The sequence below is a fragment of the Neoarius graeffei genome, chromosome 15, assembly GCF_027579695.1.
Source record: "Neoarius graeffei isolate fNeoGra1 chromosome 15, fNeoGra1.pri, whole genome shotgun sequence".
Taxonomy (NCBI): Eukaryota; Metazoa; Chordata; class Actinopteri; order Siluriformes; family Ariidae; genus Neoarius; species Neoarius graeffei.
In genome coordinates, this window is record NC_083583.1 from 31,541,613 (window position 1) to 31,559,001 (window position 17,389).

The window sequence follows — 17,389 nt, forward strand, 5'->3', positions numbered from 1 at the left end:
ATGCATTAGTTATTATTCATTTATATTTAATTAATATTGCTAAATAGTTTTACATACAAACATACATACTACTACTACTACTAATTACTATTATTTTTTTAGACATTTCCGTCAGCACGTCTTGAACCCATAGTTGAGGAATGATTATTTTTTGTGTGTGTGATGTAAAATTCTAAAAGAAATGAGAAGAAAAAAAATTAAATATCATTATAAAGACAATAAGACATTATTGTGGAGATTACCACAATAATAATAATAATAATAATAATAATAATAATAATAATAATAATATATTTTATTATTTTTATTCTTTATTTTTGATAAATGCACATTAATTAACCAACCAGAAATCACTAAATAATAAACTATAAATCTATAAGAATTAGTGAGAATTTTCAGAGTTTTATCAGAAATAAATGTGTTCTTACCTGTGGCGAGAATAAAAGCCAGTGAGAGCAGAAGACCGACTTTTCCCATGATGCACTGCAGAACGGTAAAGCACAAAGAGTGTGTGATCCTGTGTTTATATGTGTGTTATTGAACACCTGCGATGATCAGTCAGCGTGTGTTTCCATATCGATGTGTTACTCATGCGAATCTCTTCGTTTTTCTCACACCTTTAATTAACTCTAAAAAAAAATCTATTCATACATCCATTATCTGTAGCTGCTTATCCTGTGCAGGGTCACAGGCAAGCTGTAGCCTATCCCAGCTGACTATGGGTGAGAGGCGGGGTACACCTGTTTTCGGAACTAGTGAATTCTCATCTCATTATCTCTAGCCCTGGACAAGTCGCCAGGTCATCGCTGGGCTGACACAGAGACAAACAACCATTCACACTCACATTCGCACCTACGGTCAATTTAAAGCCACCAATTAGCCTAACCTGCGTATCTTTGGACTGTGGGGGAAACCGGAGCACCTGGAGGAAACCCATGCAGACATGGGGAGAACATGCAAACTCCACACAGAAAGGCCCCTGTCAGCTGCTGGGCTCGAACCCAGGACCTTCTTGCTGTGAGGCGACAGTGCTAACCACTATACCACCATGCTGGCCCCCCCAAACTATTATTATTATTATTATGATCCATGAACTCTTGGATAAAAATTAATTAATTTTACATTTCATACATCCCCTGAATTCTTTGATGGGTATCACTTTCAGAGGGAAAGATAGGTGCGTCTTTGTGTGGGACAGATGGGTGTGTCTGAAAAAATTACCTTAGAATGTGAAAATAATTTTAAATATAAATATTTAATTAAAATACACTTTCTTCATTCACATTTCTTTATTCTATCCAACACATTTGTTTAAATTTAACATCAATAACAATATGTACATTTTATTAAATTAGTATTTATTAAGCACATCATTATTTCAATAAACATTTCACAGTCTTGAAATAAAACAATCATCTGAGTATCTGTGTGTGTGTACGGGGGGGGGGGGGGGGGGGTAATTTGGGGTGTGTTAGGGTGAGGGTGTGTTTGGAGGTCTCAGTGGGCACAGAAGTAGTTAGCACTGATGCCCAGCTGGGGCAGTTGTGTGGTTCATATGCCTTTTTGGCAGATCCCCAGCCCACAGGCCTCACAGAGTGCGCTTTCATGTGGTCCGTTCACTCTACCGTTAAATCTTGAGGTTCGGTTTGATTGTATCATTCTCTTCTCATAGCACTTGAATTGAATCTTCTCAATCAGTTTCTCCACCATCACGTCGATGTTCTCTCGATGAAATTCTGGCTGCTCCTTTGAGGGAACACTGCAGCGGCGACATTCCTGCCTACAGCAGCGCATCTTTACAGTGCCACACCCATTTGCTGCATCATGTGAGAAATGAAATATCACCAGCACTCTCCTAGATGTCCATGAATTATTACACTTAGAACAACAAAACCTACAGAACAGAGAGATTAAAGGTGTGTGAGAGCAGATGAGGTGTGTGAGAGGGGAGGTGTGTGAGGTGTGTGGCACAGCAGGGGAGAGGCAGAGCACCATCCCAGGGGACAGGGGATAGGTGTGTGAGCGGGGACAGGTGAGACGGAGCAGGTGAGAGGGGACAGGTGTGTGAGGGGGACAGCTGAGAGGGTACAGGTTTGTGAGAGGGGACAAGTGAGAGGGTACAGGTGGGTGAGATGGGACTAGTATGTGAGAGAGGACAGGTGAGAGGGCACAAGTGAGGGGGACAGGTGTGTGAGAGAGGAGAGGTGGGAGGGTATAGGTGTGCGAGAGGGGACAGGTGAGAGGGGGCAATTGTGTGAGAGGGGAAAGGTGTGTGAGAGAGGACAGGCGGGAGGGTATAGGTGTGTGAGAGGGTACAGGTGAGAGGGCACAGGTGTGTGAGACGGGACGTGTGAGAGTTTACAGGTGTGTGTGAGAGGGGACAGGTGAGGGGGACAGGTGTGTGAGAGGGGACAGGTGAGGCAGACAGGTGTGTGAGAGGGGACAGATGAGAGGGGACAGGTATGAGAGGGGACAAGTATGTGAGAGGGGACAGGTGTGTGATAGGGGACAGGTGAGAGGGGACAGGTGTGTGATAGGGGACGGGTGTGTGAGAGGGAACAGGTGAGAGGGACAGGTGTGTGAGAGGGGACAGGCGAGGGGGACAGGTGAGAGACTGTAGATGAGGTGGCAATGAGGAGACCCAAATGTGATTTATTTTACACAGGTTCATGATTATGATACTGAAATGACAAAAATTACATCAGCACTTTATAGACACTAAGCTGCACTGAGCTCAGCTCCACAACACCAGACTTCACCTTTACTCATTTAGACACGAACCGGTGCTGCTCAGAGTTCTCACTTTATTCTTTAAAGGTGAGTTTGTCTGGTCTTCACAGCTGTGTGATTATTGTATTTAAGATCAAAATGAGAAACAGTTTCATTGTTTTATGACTGACTGAATGTTTCTTACCAAAATATTAAATACCACATATTTTGTGTTTACGGAAGTTCCTTTAAGTTGACATCACAGGTTTTTAGCAGATGAATAAACAGGATGTAAACTAGTTCACTTTCCTCACACACTCCTAATGCAGGTTCAGCCTCGCCTCTAATGCCACCCTAACTGGTGTAACTGGGACTGTGAATTGAGCCATATAGATCTTGTAGAACTCATGATGCTTAAAAGAGAGACACATTACATTTTAAAATCAGGAGCTAGTCTTATGTGTGTGTGTGTGTCTTACTTAGCGAATGATCCTTTCAGGTATTCATAGAACCCCGGTTGTGCATTTTTTGGCTGGATGGACTCATCCATGTGGAGCATCCACTCATCCAGCAGAACATTTGCTCTTGTTGTAAACACACTCGTCCACTCTTGGACCTGCATCACTCTCCCTGTTTCACTCTGTCTGTTTGTCTCTGTCTCTTTACTCCTGTCACCGCCTCCCTGCTGTATTTATGCTCATTGCTTTCTGGAGAAAGGAAACAGAAACTTTACATCGTATTACGTCTCTCTCTCTCTCTCTCTCTCTCTCTCTCTCTCTCTCACACACACACACACACACACACACACACACACACACACACACACACACAACTTACTAACTATGATGTTAACCAGTAAAAAATACTATAATTCTTTGCTTTAATCCATCCATCCATTATCTGTAACCACTTATCCTGCGCAGGGTCGCAGGCAAGCTGGAGCCTATCCCAGCTGACTACGGGCGAGAGGCGGGGTACACCCTGGACAAGTCGCCAGATCATCGCAGGGCTGACACATAGACAGAGACAACCATTCACACTCACATTCACACCTACGGTCAATTTAGAGTCACCAGTTAACCTAACCTGCATGTCTTTGGACTGTGGGGGAAACCGGAGCACCCGGAGGAAACCCACGCGGACACGGGGAGAACATGCAAACTCCACACAGAAAGGCTCTCGCCAGCCACGGGGCTCACACCCAGGACCTTTTTGCTGTGAGGTGACAGTGCTAACCACTACACCACCGTGCCGCCTGCTTTAATCATAATTCAATTGAATTAAATAAATTATATTAGATAATATTTCATTACATTATTATGTAATTATTATTTACTTACTAAATTAATCTAATTTGTAAGTCTGTACATTGTTATTGTTCTTCTTTCAAGGAAGCGTATTGCTGACAGGCCAGAAATAGAAAAACAGATCAGTATCACACTACCACGTGACAAGTTTATTGTGATAACAAAATGTGTTTTTACATTTTAACACGATATTTTCATGTTATTATGACATACAAACTTATCACATTATACCAGACACCTATCTTGTTATAGCAACATACTATTTATCTTATGCATATTCATTACACTATCATCCACCATGCACAATAACAGCAGAATCTCACCATGTCTCAGCCCAAGCATGAAGTAGAAATAAACTGAATCATGCAAATGAGCCATATTCCTCAAGTTTATCTTTATTACACACTGTTTCCTCATTCAAACATGAGTTTCACTTTATAGCCTTACAAGATTAAGTATCATGTTATAACATGAAACATTTTGTTATAAGAATAATTTATCATGTTGTAACAAGATAAATAGTATATTGTTATTACAAGAAAAGTTTCTTTTTATAATGTGATAAGTTTATACATTATAATAACATATATAATATCTTGTTAAAATGTGAATAACAGCTTGTTATAACAATAAACTTTATGTTATAACATGATGTTCCAGAGGTCATATGGAATCATTTTCCAAAACAAGAAACCAAGGCCTATTGAAGAAATAAAAGTGAAACTGACGTGAAATAGTCTTACACTAGTGGGTGTGGCTAATGAGATTACTGACAAACATGTCGGCCCACACAGGCAGCGGTTATTCAGTTCTCCATGTTCTGCACAAAACATTGTAAGACTTATTAACAGCTATATAATCCTTATTAATAGTTATTAGCATTTACTAACATTTCCCTCAAAAACATTTTTCTCATTCTTATTTTCAACAACAACAACAGCAGCAAGTTTGAAGCAATCACTTGGCCAGATCTATGCCTTAGTGGGTTTAAACAAGTTTTGCTTCTATTTTACATGATTATTTCCCTGAAGCCAAAAATTTGTGTCACACACCTACACGTGCACACACACACTGTGGGTGGTAAAAGAGAGCAACTGGACTTGTTCTCTTTTACCACCCACAGTTTACTATGACCTGGATGACTGAGAATCTTCAGACGCGCGCGCGCACACACACACACACACACACACACACACACACACACACACACACACACACACACACACACACACCCTTGTACATCTGTCTTTGTGGGAACACTCAATGTACATAATGTATTCTCTAGCCCCTTAACCAAACCTTAACCATCACAAGTAAATGTTTAACCTCAACCCTTACCCTAACCCTCACATAAACCTAATTCTAACATGAAACCTAGAACTAAGTCTTAACCACAAATAGCCTTTTGAAGACGTGAGGACCAGCCAAAATGTCCTCACTTCCCAAAATTTTCTTTACTCTGTTGGTTAAAAGCATATTCCGGTCCTCAAAAAAACCAACATGGGTGTCTGTTACATGAACCTAAGGTGGGGTTTACATTAGACCGTATCAGCGGATCATCAGATTAACGTTTTTAAAACGATTAGCGTGCACACAGCAACGCCAATACACGATTCGCATGCACACAGCAACGCCAATACACGGATACGCTCGGCTCCGCAGGCATCCTGCGCTCCAAATCACTCCGCCCTGAACAGCGAGTGCCCTCTGGAGGGTGCGCACTCCGGCCCTGTGCAGCTCACAGAGCGCGTGAGTGAAGCACACGAGCAGTGATTCGGGACTGAGCCGCTGTGTGTGTGATCTCAGTGCATATCGGGCATGCGCGTCACTTACCACTTGCAAGTGGAAGGATGGCAAGCCTAAAGACAATCATAACTACACAATGGGCAGTATTTGCATCAGTATTTGCAGTATTTTCATACTTTTATACTCTTTAATGAAAGGTGATACAAGGCGGAAGTCCGCGCCGTTTTTCAGCAGTCGCGTCACATGACCAACGCCAGCGAATCAGGAAGGTGGATGTCACAGTGACATTGTCCAATGACGACGCCAGCTAGAGCTCAGCACAGCGTATCCGCGTATTCTCAATGTTTACACAGCACCGGACCAAACACGATCTGGATTGAATACGTGGACCCTGGCGGATTCCCGTTTCCCGGCGTTTCCAGGCGTTTTAATGTAAATGGACAGTGCATCCGCGAAGAAAACGAGACAGATACGGTCTAATGTAAACTTGGCCTAAGTCTAACATGCAATGGTTGACATTGAGAATACGCGGATACGCTCTGCTGAGCTCTAGCTGGCGTCGTCATTGGACAACGTCACTGTGACATCCACCTTCCTGATTCGCTGGCGTTGGTCATGTGACGCGACTGCTGAAAAACAGCGCGGACTTCCGCCTTGTATCACCTTTCATTAAAGAGTATAAAAGTATGAAAATACTGCAAATACTGATGCAAATACTGCCCATTGTGTAGTTATGATTGTCTTTAGGCTTGCCATCCTTCCACTTGCAAGTGGTAAGTGACGCGCATGCCCGATATGCACTAGGATCACACACACAGCGGCTCAGTCCCGAATCACTGCTCGTGCACTTCACTCACGCGCTCTGTGAGCTGCACAGGGCCGGAGTGCGCACCCTCCAGAGGGCACTTGCTGTTCAGGGCGGAGTGATTTGGAGCGCAGGATGCCTGCGGAGCCGAGCGTATCCGTGTATTGGCGCTGCTGTGTGCACGCAAATCGTGTATTGGCGTTGCTGTGTGCACGCTAATCGTTTTAAAAACGTTAATCTGATGATCCGCTGATACGGTCTAATGTAAACCCCACCTAAGTTAACGCATTTTACTTGGGTGGAAATACTTTCCATAATTTTATTATGTTCACTGAGCAAGTTATTTTTTTGCGTGTAGCAAGTACACACACACAAATTAGATTTAAGGGAACACTACTAACGTTACTTCATTACTCTATTATTGAAAGGAACACTACTAACATTACTGATTCTGACCATGAATAACATTACAAAAAACTGTGTGTGTGTGTGTGAGAGAGAGAGAAAGAGAGAGAGAGGAAACAAACCCAAAAGTAAAGTACAAATCTCTTCTGCCCCCTACAGGACATTAAGAGTCACTGCAGCTTCATGAACTAAGCTGTCGTATTTTGTTTTATTAGATGTGGACGGCTAATATTTACTTTTACACAAGGTTGAAGTCATGGAGTCAAAACTGGGGGGCCCAGATCTGCAGGGGGTTTCCACTTTTTAATACATTTGAAAGTACCAAAACAGAGAGACAGTAAAGCGTTTGGGACTGCGGTTGTCGTGAACAGTTTTGCACTCAGATTTCCATCAATGAAGAGTTTATGATATCAATGAAACTGTCTTCATGTTAAAACTGTTAATGTTATAGTCATGTTGTCTGTTATTGCCCAAATGAGGATGGGTTCCCTTTTGAGTCTGGTTCCTCTCGAGGTTTCTTCCTCATGTCGTCTGAGGGAGTTTTTCCTTGCCACCGTCGCCACAGGCTTGCTCATTGGGATAGATTAGGGATAAAATTAGCTTATGTTTTAAGTCGTTCAAATTCTGTAAAGCTGCTTTGTGACTATATTTATTGTTAAAAGCGCTATACAAATAAACTTGACTTGATGCTGTACCTACTCACAGACATCGAGCAATGGTTTCTGCTGGGGTACAGCAACACCACTTGGACAAACCACACACAGAACTGCAATACACAATAATACTCGATCCAGTAGTAATAATAATGGCAATTCCTTAAGTTTAGTTATGATTATGATTACATTTGCTCATTTTTTTCAGACAGCCTGTCGTAGTGTAGCAAATCTTTTTCGTATTTTTTTAAATATCAATATATTTGGGGGTGGGGCGTTTTGACCATTTGAGAATATTAGGGGCATGTCCCCCCACCAAAATACAGGGTGTTTCAAAAAAATTCGCCATCATTTCACAATCTAATAACTTTGCCAATTCTCGTTCAATTGACCTCAAATTTTAACAGCGTGCATGGAAACAGGTCAAAATTTTAGGTTTAATGTTTTTTGTTTTTATCTTTTTAGGTATAAAAATGCCATTCACTGGAAAAGAAAAGGTGTTTTATGTGTAAGAGTACGCTCGAACACAGTCGAACAAGACTGTGCAGCGTGCATTTATCAGAGAATTCTCTAAAAATGCACTGTTACCAGAAAAGACTGTTACCAAAGACATGCTGCAGTGTTTGGCAGGAGCTGGGCTACCAACTTAACGTGTGCCATGTTTCAGGTGGCGCGCATAATGAAAATTTGTGAAATCGTTCATGGAATCCACGTACCTTTGAATTTCTCATTCAAATTTTGAGGAATAAATATTATATTGCTCAACATTAAGCCTGTTCAGTTTCATTTGCCTAGACTGTGTAGTTTTGGGGAAATTTACATCTCAAATAATATCAAATTTTTAAAAATACCCTGTATATTATAATTATTGTTCTGCATTTTCAGCATTTAGTAGGTGCCCTTATTTTACTACTTATTTGAATACTTTGTAGCCTCTGTGAAAAACACTTCCTCATGCTAGTTGACTAGGTCAAAGACATAAGGAACACCAGTCTAAAACCTTGTTGGAGGAGGTTAGTAATATCCAAGTAGAGTGTGAATATCTGAGTTTATGATAAAACATAGACTTGTATAGTCTTCATTTTTACCAGCCCTGTTTGCACCTTAAAGAGACCAACTTACGTACTCTCCCTAAAACCTCTGTGCTAAGTAGTGACTCACCATTTTTAATGCCATCAAAATTCCACTGTGTTACATTCGAAAAACAATTTTCAACAATACAGCAACATCCTATAGGCCATAGATCATAAATTGTAACATGAAATTGAATATATTTTGTCAAAGTAGTTATATTTTAAAATTTTTTCAACTTACCCATCCCATATTCATATGATTATTCTGTTGTAATGGACCAGAACCAACATCGCTACGCTACACACGCTACATAGGAAAGAAAATATCAGGCATATTGTGTTCAAAACTTCCAAGATGACATGTGGATGAAAAAAATGTTCAAGATGGGCTTTGAAGGGATCACCAACAGTGAATTTGTGGAGATTTTGCTGCACAGAGAGCTAGCAGAGTCATGGTCACATGCTTTCAAAATGCCATGGCCTGTATCTAAACAAAAACAGTGAATTGGATTTTAGGAAGCGTGAGCTGGCTCCTTTAATAACAATTGTCTATTACAAATCTCTCATCTCATCTCATTATCTGTAGCCGCTTTATCCTGTTCTACAAGGTCGCAGGCAAGCTGGAGCCTATCCCAGCTGACTACGGGCGAAAGGCGGGGTACGCCCTGGACAAGTCACCAGGTCATCACAGGGCTGACACATAGACACAGACAACCATTCACACTCACATTCACACCTACGGTCAATTTAGAGTCACCAGTTAACCTAACCTGCATGTCTTTGGACTGTGGGGGAAACCGGAGCACCCGGAGGAAACCCATGCGGACACAGGGAGAACATGCAAACTCCGCACAGAAAGGCCCTCGCTGGCCACGGGGCTCGAACCCGGACCTTCTTGCTGTGAGGCGACAGCGCTAACCACTACACCACCGTGCCGCCCCTATTACAAATCAAAATGATAATACTTTTTCTTCTTCCATGGTGAGCTAGGTGTAGTTTTCCCAAAATGTTTTGTCTGGAGCGTTGGGGTATGTCAATCTTGTTGCTGATCATTATAATGCCATTCCTTGTAATGATATTGTGACACATTGGCCAATACTTGTGTGGACGACTGTCTTGGGTGTGTTGTTTCTTATCTGTCCTTTCTGAAGTCTCTTGATTACAGCTTTCAGCACCCGTAATCCTGTCTGCTCTAGTTTTTCTAGCTTTGTACTTTGTACTAGAGCTAGACCAGACTGAGTTTATCTGAGTTTAAAGAATCTGTCACCTCCACTACAGATACTACTTTCTCTTCAAAGTGCTTCTCTGTGTAATCCTCCGTTTTTCCATTCTCTGTTTCTCGGGACAGTCCCGCCCAGCAAAATCTCGCTGAAAAGACGTTGAAAAGATGACTTTGCCAGATGTCTTAACAACGTTGGATTTGTTTCAAAAGTGAAAGGTGAAAAACCGTCACTTTCAGGTTTTAATTTGGTTACAAAGACGCCTTTTCCAGGGTGATTTTTCAACTTTAATTCAACATAATACCTTGAAAATGGCACCTCGGCGTTGTAAAAAAAAACATGACTGACAAAGACTGACTGATGGCACACCTGATCCTCAGCTGTCTCCAGGATTTAAACGCTGGGATCACTCACACTCATCACCAGTTCCTTGTTTTCAGCATTGTGGAAATTCATTGTGGAATATGCCAGCCAGTCATATGCTTTTTGCATGCTGCTGTTCACACTCACAAGCTGCTCTTGCTATTGTCATCCCTGCTCCCATCAGACCACCATCTTGGGCTTCCCTGTGGCTTGTAGGATCAATGCTGTACTTTCATTCCAGTGACTGAGGTTTGCTTCTTGCACTGGACAATGTCTTACATACTCACCTCTCACTGCCTTTCCCTGTGTTGCAAATAAATGCTCACATCTGAACTTTATGCTGTTCTCAGAGTCCTGTATTTGGGTCCATTTGAGACAAACAGTGACAGTAACATGGACATTATATTAATATTGTAAGATGAGATTTGTTTTTGTGTAATTTCTTTTGTGAATTATCTAATCTTCCTCATTTAATACAAGTGTTGCCGGGCAAAACGAACCTTGCCCGGCAGTCTGGCTTATTCACCTTACGAGGTGAATCCATGACCTTCAGTTTGACATTTCAAGGTCACTCAAGGTCAACATTCATGGTGCTAAATGAAAGCCCATATGGGACTACCTATATGTTGATAATGGTAATAGTTCTCAATCATCAGCTGTCAGGTTATAGTTCTATGAAAATCCATGACCTGGAGTTTGACATTTCAAAGTCATTCAAGGTCAAAGGTCATGGTGGCAACTGAAAACCCATATGAGACTTCTTATATGTTGATAATGGCAAACATCTATGTATCTATCATTAACCATTTTAAAGTTATGAGCCTCTGAAAACCCGTAACCTTGAATTTGACCTTTCACAGTCACTCATGGTCAAAGGTCATGGTGCCAAATGAGAGCCCATATATGACTTTCTATATGTCAATATTATTAAGTATCTGTTTATCTTGAACTGTTTCAGTTATGAGGCTCTGAAAATCTGTGACCCTGCGTATGACCTTTCAAGGTCACTCAAGGTCAAAGGTTATGGTGCCAAATGAAAGCTCATATATGACTTCCTATATGTCAATAATATTAAGTATCTCTCTATCTTGAACCGTTTCCCAGTTATGAGCCTCTGAAAACCTGTGACCTTGACCCCTGACATTTGACCTCCAACCGTGAAGAAAACTCTGAGAGATACCCCATCATGTTGCATATCAATGAAAGCAGAATTGAAAGTTGAACATTTTTTATTTGGTTTGAAGTAAATATGAAGGAAGATATCGCAAAAAAAAAAGATTTTGATCTTTTTGGTGACCTTGACCGGATGACCTTCAAAATGTTGGAGGTTCTGTTTGAGACCAATGCCCATCTATCCTGAAAGTTTCATGAAGGTTGGTCCAGCTGTTTTCCCATAATGTTGCTAACAAAAAAACAAAGAAACAAAGAAACCCCACTGAAAACAATACCTCGCCCCCTGGTGGACTCCATTCCGGGCGAGGTAAAAAGAATTGGTATAATTTCATTCATGGTAATTACAGCACATACTGCATACTGTATATGTGAAGGTTGTGTTCTGTTCCTTTATTTAGATCAGGAACTACTGAATATGGTACACCTTACCTGTAAGGTTTGTGATGGTTAAGATTGGTGGAATGATATGGTGTAAGGTTAGGAGGTCATGTATCATGTTGTTGAGTTGTGAGTTGTCCTAGAGTCATGGCAGACATTAAAGTGATTTGAGTGAGCAGAAAAGCTGTCCTCGTGTTTTCTCTTCTTTCACGACCCGAAGTTAACTTTTAAAAGCAGTTTAGGAAAAGCCGTGTTACAATATGTAAATGCTGCATAAGGTCAAAATCACTTTTTAGAGTGAATATACCCTCGGCTATGTCCCTTAACTGTATCATTTCATAGAATATGCCTGGGTGCTAACTTCTGGTAAGCCTGCACTTCTCGCAAAAGGCAATTTTCCTTATGAACAGTATTGTCTTTTAAGTCCGCATTCTGAGACAATGTTGTGTGTTTTTAAAAAAAATCAGATCCAATGACTGTGTCAATGGGTGGACATTGTAACAGGAATTCTGTAATTTTTGAACTTTGATGTTTCCGGTTATTTTTTCTTATGAGAAATGTGTTTTATAAGAGTTATTTCATGATAATTAAAAGGGCGTGGCTGATGAATTGATTGACAGTTTTGGACATGACAGTCGAGCCTAATGAATGTGCACGCTCTTTCTAAAACAGACCTAAAACTCTTGCCAGTTCTGTAGCAAAACCATGTCTTGTTCTGCTATAAACAGGGTTTAACCATCTGTCGTGAGTTTTTTGCGGTTTTTCCAATATTCGTGAACAAAGTGATGGCATAAAACAAGGCAGCTAACATGAGCTAAATTTCACAACAAATTATTAACTGTATGACCTTAGTAGGGTCAGAGTAAAATAAGATTAGATAAGATAAACGTTAATGAGTAGTTTTAGGAATAGGTTATTAAGGTTGGCCCATCTGTCCTTTTTAAATTAATTCCACCAACAGAATGACAGTAAAGCATAAAGGAACTGAATTTTGACGAAAGTTACTTCAAAACCCTACCATGGGAGTAAATGACTCCATGATGTTAATTCATTTATACAGCCACTGGTCAGATCTGGATGGCTAACATCCGAGTGGAATTTATAATAACACTCAGAGACACATCTTTCTGTGACACCTCACTACACTCAGGCAGAAACAATCAGCCTTCATCAGGAGCAACACACACACACACACACACACACACACACACACACACACACACACACACACACACACACACACACACACACACACACGCACACCTAACTGAGCGCTCGTGAAGTACTCCACCTTTACACCCATCCTCTGTGTGATTGTCCAGCTTAATAAAAACAACAATACAGTTTATAAAGATTTATAAAATTGCAACATTACAGCAAATTTATTCTGAATAGCTGACTGTGGAGAGCTCATGAAAACTAATGAATTGTAAAGCCAGTTTCAATGTAAGAAGTTGCGGTAATGTTGAATATGCAACAGAAAAGAAAATATAAAAGGGTAATTCTTATAGCAGAGAGGCCAAAATTATGAAATGATTACAATTGTCTTAACTTGTCAGCTCAGTGATCTTGCTAGCCCCCTGCCACAGATTCTGCTCGCACACCCCCCTTCAGCATCTGACATGTCATCCTCACAGTCCCCCCCAACACACACTCACACACACACACACACACACACACACCTCATCGTTCATTAACACACTGAACTCAGGGACCGCACATCTCACTGTACCTCGCTCATTTGCACTATTCCGCACTACTGTTTATTTCATGTTTACCTGCTATACCTCAAGTGCCCTTGAATGTTTGGTTATTTGAACTAATTTATGTGTGTGTGTGTGTGTGTGTGTGTGTGTGTGTGTGTGTGTGTGTGTGTGTGTGTGTATATATGAGTGTTTAGTCTACGTCTAGTTCATATCTAGAGTGTTTATACTGTTTATATGGTCTGTTTGAGTGTTTAGTCTGTGTGTAGTTCTTATCTAGTGTTTACACTGTTTATATTGTCTGAGTGTTTAGTCTATGTCTTGTTCTTATCTAGTGTTTATACTGTTTATTTATACTGTTTATATTTTTTGAGTGTTTAGTTTATGTCTAGTTCCTATCTAGAGTGTTTATACTGTTTATGGTTTGTTTTTTTTCAATTATTCTATTTTTTTTTTAATTTATTGCATTACCTGTTTGCACCGTGGGTCAGAGAGGACTGATATTTCATCTGTGCTGTATGTCGAGCATGTATAGCATATTTGACAATAAAGTTGACTTGACTTGAATCCAAGGCAAAATGTACTGAAAACCATGTTTAAAAATCATCACCCCAATTATAGCAGTTATAGCAGCTTCAGAGAAATCTTGGTTTGAATTTTAAGAAATGAAAGTTCAGTTTTTTTCTGACGTAATTACGTTACTGACTTTTCTTTCCTCATAAATTTTGCATTCAGAGTTAAATGTAGCTGCTTTTTCTATGCTTTTTCAGGGTCAAAAGATACCCTATACAGTATGAATTTTTTTATTTAATACCATTGTCTTGACTACTGCAACTAAAAAAGTTACTACATTTTGCTGTGAATGTAATTCCATTACTGAAAAATTACCCAACACTTTTAAATATTAAAGGTTCCCATAAGTTCCAGTATGCAAATCAGGGCAAGAAAACGGCAGTTTACTAGAGGAGGGACAGGACATGTAGAGCGGGGACGTCACTAATACATATTAATTCAATCTAAAGTTGTTGATGAGGCATTTTACACACATACACACACCCACGCACACACACATGCTTCCTGTGGACAAAGAGAAACATAAGCAATTTAATAACCCGTGCCACAGAAGGCCCAAATGCAGTGTGTGTGTGTGTGTGTGCGTGCGTGCGTGCATGCGTGTTTCCTTTCTGCCTGCTCTGTGGTTAATCTCACACACACACACACACACACACACACACAGACACAGAGATGGAAACGCTGAAGTAGCTGTTCTGTGGTTTTTTGTGGGCTGAGTGGAAAAGCTTTCACTTCTCTATCAGTCCCGTTTGATTTTTTTTGCTGTAAAAGTAGAACGATGAGAAACAGGATTTTTCCTACACTGACATGCACTCATCTCAGTTTTTCCTCACAAACACACAAAGTTTATAAGTGTTTATAAATCATGTGTGTTATAGATTGGGGTTGTGACCTATATAGACAGTAAATGAAGTGTTAAGTGTAAAAAATTATACACTTTCCTCACTGTGATAAATAATATTATCGACATTACTTAATATATTTTGAAGATTCTGTTTGTGTCCTGATGACTTAATTGCACTCACTGTACTGTGGAATATCAGTTACAAATAATTTTATTAAAAATACTATGAAATTATTCACATAATCACATGAGAGCATCAGATCTTGGCTCAAGTTCTCAGTAGTGTGTGGTTAATGAGCAAGTCGACCCGTGTTTCTGACACGAGCCTTTTGGGTGAACTTTGGAAGTCAGCTCACATTTATGAAATCGTTTATTTTATTTTTTACTCTTGCTGAAAATACATCAGATTTCTGTTGGTTTAATATCTTTAAAGACATGCAACTCTGTGAGAGAAATTTGGCATGTTCTTATAAAGTAGACGATTATTTGGAAAGTAATTCTCATGTCAATATAATAATTAAAAATCTGCAGAAGCAAAGTGTGGAATCATAACAGGAAATCAAGTTAGATCAGATAGCCATTCAGTACAGACATGAATTCACTTGACTTCTGAGCGACAGTCTTTTCACCTTTCACTGCTTGACACTTAATGAGTGAAAAAAAAGCCATTAAAATGAAGGTACTGTAGATAACGAACATTCAGGACTTAACAAGTTAAATGATGAAAAGTAATAAATACCACACAGTATTAATCAAGCTCAGATAATTGCAACTTAAAAAAAAAACAATGAACAATAAGGGGGAAAAAATGTTTTAGTGAAAATTATATTTGACCAAAAGGGAAACGCTCAACTGTCACACACTGAGTGTTAAACATGCTACACAAATAAAACCAAACTTATTTAAAGTTTAACATTCTTATGAAATGCCACACTGCACCATCCACCCACCTGATTCTGCACCCTCACACCCATCAACCCACCAACACACACACACACACACACACACACACACACACACACACAAAATACTGTGTTCAAATGCGCAATCTGAGTAAAGAGTAAAATGAAACCCCACCACTGTGTGTTTGTCTAAAATACTGAGTGATGGGGTGGTGCGATGAAGCAGAAACAGCAGAATAAACCACCCTGAAGTTGATTATTTTCCTAAAACAGCGCATCCCAAAGTGCTTTATCCCTCTGATATGACAATGATCTTAATATTTATGAAAGAATAATAAGTTTTATATATAATTCGGCCCTGTGATGACCTGGCGACTTGTCCAGGGTGTGCCCTGCCTTTTGTCCGTAGTCAGCTGGGATAGGCTCCAGCTTGCCTGTGACCCTGTAGAACAGGATAAAGAGGCTACAGATAATGAGATGAGATGAGATGAGACTTCGACATTATTGAGTCAGTACAAAAACATTGTAGAGTACAAACGTTTGTTTTCCAGCACAAAATTAAATATGACAGAAAAAAAAGTTTGTATCTGGGCAGTATATTACACAAGAGAGCACTTTTCAGATTAAAAAAGAAAACATAATGAAGGCTGCTGGGTTTTGGTGCAAAATGAAGAAGCGAGTGTGACAGTCAAAGTGTCCAGAAGAACTGTGGCTGGTTCTGTAAGATGCTCAGTAAAACCTACAGCTCATTTCCTTATAAAACTGCACTCATTGTACCATATACAGTGGTGCTTGAAAGTTTGTGAACCCTTTAGAATTGTCTATATTTCTGCATAAATATAACCTAAAAGATCATCAGATTTTCATACAAGTCCTAAAAGTAGATAAAGAGAACCCAGTTAAACAAATGAGACAAAAATATTATACTTGGTCATTTATTTATTGAGGAAAATGATCCAATATTACATATCTGTGAGTGGCAAAAGTATGTGAACCTCTAGGATTAGCAGTTAATTTGAAGGTGAAATTAGACTCAGGTGTTTTCAATCAGTGGGATGACAATCAGGTGTGAGTGGGCACCCTGTTTTATTTAAAGAACAGGGATCTATCAAAGTCTGATCTTCACAACACATTTGTGGAAGTGTATCATGGCACGAACAAAGGAGATTTCTGAGGACCTCAGAAGAAGCGTTGTTGATGCTCATCAGGCTGGAAAAGGTTACAAAACCATCTCTAGAGAGTTTGGACTCCGCCAATCCACAGTCAGACAGATTGTGTACAAATGGAGGAAATTCAAGACCATTGTTACCCTCCCCAGGAGTGGTCAACCAACAAAGATCACTCCAAGAGCAAGTGATTGGCGAGGTCACAAAGGACCCCAGGGTAACTTCTAAGCAACTGAAGGCCTCTCACATTGGCTAATATTAATGTTCATGAGTCCACCATCAGGAGAACACTGAACAACAATGGTGTGCATGGCAGGGTTGCAAGGAGCTCTCCACTGCTCTCCAAAAAGAACATTGCTGCTCGTCTGC

At 40.2% G+C, this 17,389-nt stretch overlaps 1 protein-coding gene across 1 annotated transcript; it reads right to left on the reverse strand.

Annotated features, from left to right (window-relative positions):
- Positions 1 to 1,551: 1,551 nt before the first annotated feature.
- Positions 1,552 to 3,259, reverse strand: LOC132898995 (receptor-transporting protein 3-like). Its single transcript, XM_060940654.1, has 2 exons — positions 3,189 to 3,259; positions 1,552 to 1,894 (listed from the first exon to the last, which is right to left on the reverse strand). The coding sequence occupies exons 1-2, from the start codon at positions 3,257 to 3,259 to the stop codon at positions 1,552 to 1,554; spliced, it is 414 nt and encodes a 137-aa protein (XP_060796637.1).
- Between the last annotated feature and the right edge of the window lie 14,130 nt (positions 3,260 to 17,389).

Bases quoted from the DNA above. Each gene is read 5' to 3' on its own strand.
- LOC132898995 (XM_060940654.1), bottom strand. From the start codon at position 3,259: ATGGATGAGTCCATCCAGCCAAAAAATGCACAACCGGGGTTCTATGAA. The intron at 1,895-3,188 runs GTAAGACACACA...TCTGTTCTGTAG, and splicing joins CTGAAAGGATCATTCGCTAA to GTTTTGTTGTTCTAAGTGTA.